Source organism: Panthera pardus, unplaced genomic scaffold (assembly GCF_024362965.1).
Source record: "Panthera pardus isolate Hobbes unplaced genomic scaffold, ASM2436296v1 HiC_scaffold_18, whole genome shotgun sequence".
NCBI classification, from domain to species: Eukaryota; Metazoa; Chordata; class Mammalia; order Carnivora; family Felidae; genus Panthera; species Panthera pardus.
Window position 1 is genome coordinate 9,182,244 of NW_026526743.1, and position 9,544 is coordinate 9,191,787.

The 9,544-nt window shown below is 40.7% G+C and overlaps 1 protein-coding gene across 1 annotated transcript; it reads right to left on the reverse strand.

The window, feature by feature from the left end:
- Positions 1–2,704: 2,704 nt before the first annotated feature.
- On the reverse strand, positions 2,705–4,714 carry LOC109261099 (zinc finger protein 677-like). The gene has a single exon (XM_019439620.2). The coding sequence runs from the start codon at positions 4,624–4,626 to the stop codon at positions 3,655–3,657; it is 972 nt and encodes a 323-aa protein (XP_019295165.2). The 5' UTR covers positions 4,627–4,714; the 3' UTR covers positions 2,705–3,654.
- Between the last annotated feature and the right edge of the window lie 4,830 nt (positions 4,715–9,544).

Below are 9,544 nucleotides of genomic sequence, written 5' to 3' on the forward strand. Positions count from 1 at the left end.
ATCAAAACCTCCCACATTTATGCCAATGTTAGTTTTGACACCAGCAAAGCTTCCTTCAGTTTGTGAAACTAAGAAACCATCTTGCTACATGTATTTACCTGATTACATTTACAATGTGCATCCTCAGTTTTAAATGTCAGCAAGTCACTCAGGTGTAACTGAACGAGAATCCAATCCTATTATCAAATAATTCCATGTGTTGTTTTTTTTTTTTCTTGCATTTTAAAAAACATACAGTGCTAAGGATAGACTTGGTGATCGTAATATTGACAACCAGCCATGTTGGCATGGAAGATTTCAGCACGGACTCCCATGTTCACAAGCAAATAAGTGACTAGTGGCACTTTCACTAAACACTCCACAGTTGGGAAGAAGCCCATTATAAGTCAAAGTCATAGATCCATTTTGTTTATGGGGAATTTTGCTGGTTGTAAAATTTACAAGTCACTGGCTGCGGGGGACCCTTCTTTCCGGGGGCACGTCTGGAAGTCAGCTGAGTCCGCGGGCAGCACCCTTGACTGCAGCGCGGCTGAGAACCTACTGCTTGGGCTTTGGGACCCGCCTGACTCGGCCGCCATGCGCTCCGGGCTCTACCTCCTGGTCCCTCAGCTTCCTCCTCCGTTTCTGGCCCGGGGAAGTTGCCCACAGACACCCCGAGTGCCAGCTCGAGTTCATCCCCCGAAGGCTGGAAGGCCTCTCCGCGCGGAGCAGTGGTTGCCCCAGCGCTCCGCTCCTGACCCGGAAGAGCTGGACTCCTGGGGTGGCGTGGGCCGCTCGGCCACCCCGTGTACTCCCCAAGCCCTCGGTGCGCGCAAGGCCAACCCCGCTGCTGGTCCCGCGGAACCACCTTGGGAGCAGGAGACTGAAAGGAGGCGTGCGGGACAATCAAGGGACTGCAAAGGGGCAGTGACAGTCCTTACGGTGCGAAGGCTTCGGCTTGTCGCTCCCTTTGGGCTTCCCAAGGTCTGGCCCACACCCTGGCTTCCCCAACCAGACAGGGCTGAGATGTGGGGAACGCATGAGCGGAGCGAGCAGGACCCGATGGAAATAGTGCTTCCGTCGCTGCAGGTAAGGGGCTCAAAATCTTTTGGTTTTCACTAAAAATTAGCGAGAGTTGGAGGCTAAAGGGCTGGAGGAAGGCACCTGAGCATGTATGTAAGTAAATAATCTTGCTTGCAGGGAATGCGGGGGCGGCCATCGTGTTGGGGGGAATCAGCCCTACACTTCCGTGTTTGAGCTGTGCGAGCAAGCTGAGTGAATCTGGTTCTTGGCGGTTTTCCATAAAGTGGAAGTCTCTACACCATCACAGAACCAAGGACCTACTTCCAAGCTGACATTAAACGGAGGTTGTTTAATGGTGACCAAAGGGGAAGATTCACTAGGCGGACAGAAATCAGCCCCAGTCATGCTCCACGTTCTTACTGGGTCTTCCGTTAGTCCTCTTCGTGCCGCACGGTTTTCCTAACCGAAGAGAAAGTCAAGTCCCAGTGCTGTCCAGCCACACTTCGAATGAGCTCTGGGCCCCGGTGCATCTGCAGCTGCATGGAGCTGGGGAGGCAGTTCTCTGACCAGATGCGCTCATGTGGTGGCCCTTAGCTGCTGTTTTCCATCCCAGTAGCATTCCCTCTCTCACAGGAGACTGACTCCCTCTGGGAACCCTCCCCGCTCTGCCTTTTTCTGAAAAGTCCAGCTAAATTGCTCAGGAAACAGGCCAGCTTTCCTAATGTTCCAAGCTTCAGTCCTCAGGGCCTGCAGGGATGTTGGATGGGGGGCAGGTGCATCAGCCCCGCATTCTCCCTGGGACCCAATCCACACTGGCTATCCTGGTCAGCCAAGTCCCCAATTCCCAGGAGGCTTCTGTGGCTACCCACAAGTTCTCCAGGATCCAAGTAGCCACTGAGGTGCACACCGGGGCGGGCGGGGGGGGGGGGGGGGGGGAGTGGGGGACTGGGGGGGGGTGGTGGCTGTAGATGTGCTCTCAGAGTCCCATTGTGAGAAAGGGAGAGTCTGGATGTGTGGACCCATCTCTAGCTCAGAGAGAGCTAGGGGAAGTTTCCTGAAAGTGAGAAGTGCTGCTAACTGTAGGAGCTTTTCCTCCAGATAATAATAATAATAATAATAATAATAATAATAATAATAATAAAGTCATATTAAAAATTTAGACTAGTACAATAATAATAAATTGGTCAGGAACTTTAAAGTATGTATCTCTGAATGGCACTGAAGTTCCCTGCATCTTTGATATGGCTGTTGTGTCTGTTCCTCTCACAAACACATCCTTGAGAATTAAGGCACATAGCGTTGAGTGATTTCACTAACTTCATGCCTTGTTTAGCAGCAGACTGAAGACTTGAACTTATGGGGGGTGGTAACAAATCACAGGATTTAGCCATCATGATACACTGAAAAAGCTGGATGGCAATGTTCTTCCAGTAATCTAGATTTACATTTAGGTGTTTTCATAACTTGTTCTCATATTTTAGATTACTGGTATATTATTTACAATACTGGCTATGACCAGTTTCCATTTCCATTCTGTGCAAAGACTTATTTTATATGCTAATAAAAATTAGGCATAAAGCTTCTGAGATCTTAATAAACTATAGATACTCTGATTGCAACAGAGTACCATAGGAACCTGCCTCATGACCAAGTTGGACTTAATGACTGCAAGATTCACTTGATAATAGTATGATAACAGAGAGTTCTTTTATACTGGGAAGAAAACAGAGTGGCACCTGTCACCAAAGCATTGAACTATTTCATACAATGTCCCAAAGTATGGTAGATAAAATACCATTTACACCAAGGCTGCAGGCTACAAGGTTAAGGTACAAAAGTTAACTGCCTTTGGAGATACCAGAAATGAACAAGTGAATTGAAAATTAAAAACAAAACCCATTTACATTAGGACCAAAACAAAAGGTTCCATCACGGGCACTGTTAGGGCAATATGTGAAATGTCTGTGATGAAGACATAATGTCAATAATATATTTTCAACCACAGGTTCAAAGTCAGTAATAAAGTAACCTCATTAAGAAATCTAAAAGAACAGGGGCGCCTGGGTGGCTCAGTCAGTTGAGTATCCTGCTGAGGTCACGATCTCACAGTTTGTGAGTTTGAGCCTCACATCGGGCTCTGTGCTGACAGCTTAGAGCCTAGAGTCTACCTCAGATTCTGTGTCTCCCTCTCTCTCTGCCCCCAACCCCATTCTGTAGCTCTCAAAAATAAATAATAAATATTTTTAAAAACAAAAAAAAAGGAATCCAAAAGAATAAAAAGATTGTATAAACTTAAGGGGTTTCCACAGATGTCCCTGCTCCTTTGACACCCATCATCTCATGAATTTTAAAGCATTTTGACTTTTAATTTACCTGCAGAGTGTAACATTTGATTTGATTAACCTTCAAGAACTAGACTAAGTTCTCACTATTAGGAATTCTCTAATGCACAGTACATTGTGGAACCTGCTTAAGCAACGTACCACCTAATTATATTTGTAGGGTTTTTTCCAACATGAAATCTTTGGTGAATCCTGAGATCAAGTCATGGCATGAGGGCCGTGCTACATTCTTTTGTAAAGTTTCTTCACAGTATTCATTCCCCTAGGACTCCAAAGGTGAGAACATTTAATAAAAGTCTTAACACACCTTCTATACCTTCACAGTATGTATATTCTGATGTCTACTGAGGCTTGAATACTGCTTAAAGGATTTGCCACATTCATGACATTTGTAAGGTTTCTCTCCAGTATGAATTCTTTGGTGAACTGTAAGGCTTGAATTCTGACTAAAGGCCTTGCCACATGCATTACATTTGTACGGTTTCTCTCCAGCATGAATTCTCTTATGCTGTGTAAGGTTTGAACTCCCAGTGAAGGCCTTTCCACACTCATTACATTTGTAAGGTTTCTCTCCAGTATGAATTCTCTCATGATTCCAAAGGTGTGAACGGGTGGTAAAATCCTTACCACACTGATTACATTTGTAAGGTTTTTCTCCAGAATGGATTCTCTTATGTTGAGCAAGATTTGAACACTCAGAAAAGGCTTTGCCACACACATTGCATTTGTAAGGCTTCTCTCCAGTATGAATTCGTTCATGGCCCCAAAGGTGGGAACGTATCATAAAATGCTTACCACATACATTACATTTATATGGTTTCTCTCCAGTATGAATTCTCTGATGCCTTGTGAGGTTCGAGAACCTGTTAAAGGCTTTGCCACACTCGTTACATTTGTAAGGTCTTTGCTCAGAATGAATTCTTTGATGATTAGCTAAGGTCGAACAATGGCTAAAAGCCTTCCCACACTCATTGCATTTGTAAGGTTTTTCTCTACTGGGGGTCTCCTCATATTGTGTCAGTAATGAAGGATGCATAAGAACCTTCCCATATTTATTAGCAATGTTGGTTGTGACACTAGAAGCAATTCTTTGAGGTGGTGAAACTGAGGACGTTTTGGTAGACTTCTCAACTTGATTACTTTCAAAAATTTCCTCTTGGGTTTGAAATCTCTGCAGTTCAGCCAGATGTGAATGAAAGCTTACTCCAAGCTTATTGCCCAAGCAGTTCATATACTTGTTTCCTGAATGGCCTACCATGTACTTTAGTTCCTTGTTTGTCATATCATGTTTATAATATGGAGATGTACTTCTTCTTATGGAAACACTGTGCTTTACAGGGAAATTATTCCAGAATTTAGGATGTTGTTGGTCTTCTCTACAGGTGAGATTTTTATAATGGGATGTAGTTATTCCTTCATAATATTTTTCTTCATAAATCCATGGAGTCTCAAGTTTGTTCACATCTTGCTGGTCTTTCTTCAAATCAAAGTCATCAAAGTCATGACTTAGGTCTCTTTCAAAAGTCAACGTTTGCAGTAATTCTCCATTATTAATGTAGTCTTTTGGTGGTAATTCTTTGCCCACACATCTAGTAGCCTTATCTGTAAGATATAAATAATCGTAGGCGTCTTATTAACCAGAGTTGAAGATGGGTATTTACATTGAAACGTATTACACCAAAGTAAAACTCATAACTGACAAGGGTTATCAAGTTTCTCAACCATGGCATGCAAATGTATAAACACAGAAAAGACATAAAATTCTTCAGTAAAGAAAGGATGACTACATATGGTTTAAATTATTTTCAGGGAAACCTATGTTCAAAAGCTCTGTGGTCAAAAGTTCCAACTGCCCTGGGGCGCCTCGGTGACTCAGTCAGTAAGGTGGCCAACTTCAGCTCAGGTCACAATCTCATGGTTCGTGAGCTTGAGCCTTGTGTCAGGTTCTTTCCTGACAGCATGGAGCCTGGAGCCTGCTGGGGATTCTGTGTCTCCCTCTCTCTCTGCCCCTCCCTGACTTGTACTGTGTCTCTCTCAAAAATAAACATTAAAAAAAAAAAAAGTTCCAACTACCTTGAAATAATAGAATTTTCCACAGGCACCCCAAAGTTTACAGAACCTCACAAGAGGGATAAAGGTGAATCATATTTGTAAAAAATATAAATATTAAAGCTAACTGAATACTTATTTTGTACACAATATTAAGACCACATTTTGAAGATAGTAACATATTCTCCTGAAATACTTCTTCAAAAATATATCCATGCAAACAGGCATTCTGCAATGTTAATAATCAGTGCACTGAGGTTATATACTGTAATATACATAAAAATTAAGTGTTAATCAAAATAAAAAATAATAAAGATTTTAGTAACCCAAGGCAAATCCAGCACTAATTAATAAGTATGTTCATTTATTAAAAATATATGGACTTCAGAATTCTAAAGAACTCACCCATAAGAAAAAAAGAGGTTGTATTTCAGAAGCACATAATATCATAAATGGAAAACATGAATATTTTGAAATAGAAGTTCTGATAAATAAGTCATATTACAGAAATTAACAATGAGGAACTGTGACATCAAAATGGCAAGAAGGGAACTCCAAGTGTACCTCTTTTTACAAAGCAGGAGATAAACTAGCAAAAATTGTCAGAATGAAATTTATAAGACCTCTAGAAATTAGTCACAGGATTCTAGGCACCAGATACACTCTTAATCAAGAAAAAGGTATTTGTTTTAACTTGCTGTGATTCTGTGCTCTGCACCCCAGCTAGGAAGTGGCCTTGAAGATGGGAGCCTTTAAAGAATTGTGACTAGTCATTTGTTTGTTTCAATCTGTCTGCTGGCTCCCTGAGGGACTGGCTTAAAGTGTCTACCCTTCTTTGGCCTACCTCACATCTCTATCTAGGTGGAAGTGATAACTAGGGGCCATTTGTCACAAATATTTAAAGGTAAATGTAGTAGCCACTGCCATCTAGGGAAAGGGATAATAATTGGGGCAAATACTGGACAAACCAAAACCCTAAGAAAAACCTTGGGGAGTGAGGTGCAGTGGGGAATAAGGCTCTGAAGTCCCCCTACATACTCCAGGGACTCTAGAAGGATACAGGTATGTCCAGGACCAGGCTCATGAGAAGACTTGAGAAACCCCCAAGCTTTTACCTCCTGCTGACCATCAGATCCTGAGCAAGCAGAAGTGAAGGGAAGGCACCACTGTAAACTTCTATACTGTGTGTTTCATGCACTCCCCAACACACACACACTCATCTACAAAGTATGGAAAGTTGGTTTGTTTTGTGTTTGGTTCCAGCTGTTCCAGGAAATCTGTTGAATCACTAGCTGACCAATAAGCGAACCAAAGACTTCAGTGGCTACCTGTAGCAAAGAAAATATGCCACACAAAATTTGTTGAGAGAAACATACACACAACAGCAATCACAAGAGACATAAAAAACCCTAGGAAGGGATAATATTATGATTTCCAAAGTATCAGCATATTCATATTCATAATGTCCCGTTTTTTTAAATTTTTTTTAATGTTTGTTTCTGAGACAGAGAGAGACAGAGCATGAGAGGGGGAGAGAGAGAGAGGGAGACACAGAATCAGAAGCAGGCTCCAGACTCTGAGCTGTCAGCACAGAGCCCAACACAGGGCTCAAACTCACAAACCATGAGATCATGACATGAGCCAAAGTCGGTCACTCAACCAACTGAGCAACCCAGGTGCCCTAATAATGTCCCATTTTTTAATAAGAAGGTACAAAGGAGGCAACACAACAATGTAGTGCGACCCATACAGAAAAATAAATAATAACAAAGCTTGACCCTAACAAAGCCCAAACTTTGGAATTATTAAACAAACACTTTAAATCAACTATTTAAGCTAAAGGAAATGATGGGCAAAGAATTAAAAAGAAATCAGAAAAATTGTGTTTAAATAAACAGAGAATATCAATAAAGAGATAGAACGTGGAAGATGAAACAAAACACTTTCTCAAGTTTAAATGTAAAATACTCAAAATGTAAAATACACAAAATGAAAAACTTCACAGAGAAGTCCAGTAACAGATTTCATGAGGTGGAAATAAGATTCAGCAAACTAGTAGGGAAGTCATTTGAAATCACCTTGTCTGAGCAGCACAAAGAATGAATACAAATGAACAGAGTCTAATAGTCCTAGCAGACAACATCATGGGGAACAATATATGAACAATGAGAGTCCCACAAAGAAAGGGAAGGAGGCAAAGGAATATGGAGGAAATATGATAGACAATTCTGTAACTGTTAAAAGACATGAATCTACAAATCTAAGTACTCAATGAACACACAATTAAGAAAAATTCAGAGACGTACACTGCAACAAGTCATGATCACTATGTGGAAAGACAAAGGTAAAAAGAGAATCTTGAAAGCAAGAAGTGAGAAGCGTCATGTACAAAGCACACACAATAACTTTCAGAGCTGAATGTTCAGCCAAACCATGAAGCAAAAGACCATGGGATAACATATTTAAAGTGTTGACAACACAAAAACAAAAACCTGGCAATCAATTCAATCTCCAGAAACCCTGTCCTTTGAAAATAAGGGAGAAATTAAGGCTTACTAGAGAAACAAAAGGTGAGGAAGTTCCTTATAACTAAAATAACACTACAAGGAATAAACAATGGCACTTCTTAGTTTATTCTGAGGCAAACATTATTCTGATTCCAAACCAGACAAAGACATCACAAGAAAACTACAGAACAATACCCTTATTAATAAAGATGTAAAAGTCTTCAGCAAAATGCCAGCCAACTAAATAGAAAGCATATTAAAATCACACAACATAAGTAAAAGGGACTTATTCCAAGAATTCAGTGGTAGAAAGTTCAACATATAAACATCTATCAACGTTACAATCCACATTAATATTAGGAAGACAAAAAGAAAAACAAAACCTAATGATCTCATTGTATGCAAAATATCTGAAAAATTCTAGAACTCTTAAATGACAAAACACTCAGCATACTCAGAAGTGACTTTCCTCAACCTTTAAAGATTATTTATGAAAAACTACAGCTAATATCCTCCAAGAAACAGTAAAAAACTTCCCCCTGAGATAAGAAATAAGACATGAATATCCACTTTCACTGCTGGTATCTAACATTATTCTGCAAGTTCTAACCAGAGCAATAAAACAAGAAAAAAGGAAAACAAGCATAGATAATGGAAGAGAAAAAGGAAAATTATCTCTGTGTGAAAATGACACAGATAAATAAATATATATAATATACATATATGTAAATATATAAAAATATATCTGTTCTATAGATTTTCTTTTTCTATTTTGTCTGGACTCTTCACAGCCCTTTGCAGTTCTGTATGTTTTGAGTCATGTTTTGCACTTTCTTTAAAAAAAATTTTTTTTACATTTGTTTACTTTTGAGAGACAGAGCAGGACCAGAGGAGGGGCAGAAAGAGAGAGGGAGAAAGAGGATCCAAAGTGGGCTCCACACTGACATACCCCCCCAACACACATACAACCTGCTAATGTTTAAAAAGATGTCAGGAAAGTTGCAGGATACGGTACCAAAATTCACTTGTGTTTTACACACTATAATGAACAATCTGAAAAGGAAATTTTAAACATGGTATCAAGTATAAAGTACCATCCACAGAATAAAATACTGTGAAATAAATTTTAACCAAGGAGGTGAAAGACCTATAGGCTGAAAACTGTAAAATGCTGCTCAGAGAAATTAAACACATCAATAAAGAGAAAGACAATACATAATTATGGATTGGAAGATTTCATATTTTTCAAGATGGCAATATGAGGGCCCTGGGTAGGTCAGTCAGTTAAATGACCTTGTTCTCAGCTCAGGTCTTGATCTCAGGGTCGTGGGTTCAAGCCTGTATTGGTCTCCACGCCGGGCATGAAGCCTACTTTAAAAAAAAAAAAAAAAAAAGGTAATATTGACCAAAGTGATCTGGAGATCCTACACAGACATGTCAAAACTCCAAAAACCATTTTTAAATAAGTGGAAAACATGGGGCGCTTGGGCGGCTCAGTCGGTTAAGCATCTGACTTCAGCTCAGGTCATGATCTCGCTGTTTGTGAATTTGAGCCCCACGTTGGACTCGCTGCTGTCAATGTGGAGCCTGCTTTGGATCCTCTTCCCCCTCCCCTCCCCCTGACCCCTCCCCTGCTCCTGCTCT

Bases quoted from the DNA above. Each gene is read 5' to 3' on its own strand.
- LOC109261099 (XM_019439620.2), bottom strand. From the start codon at position 4,626: ATGACAAACAAGGAACTAAAGTACATGGTAGGCCATTCAGGAAACAAG.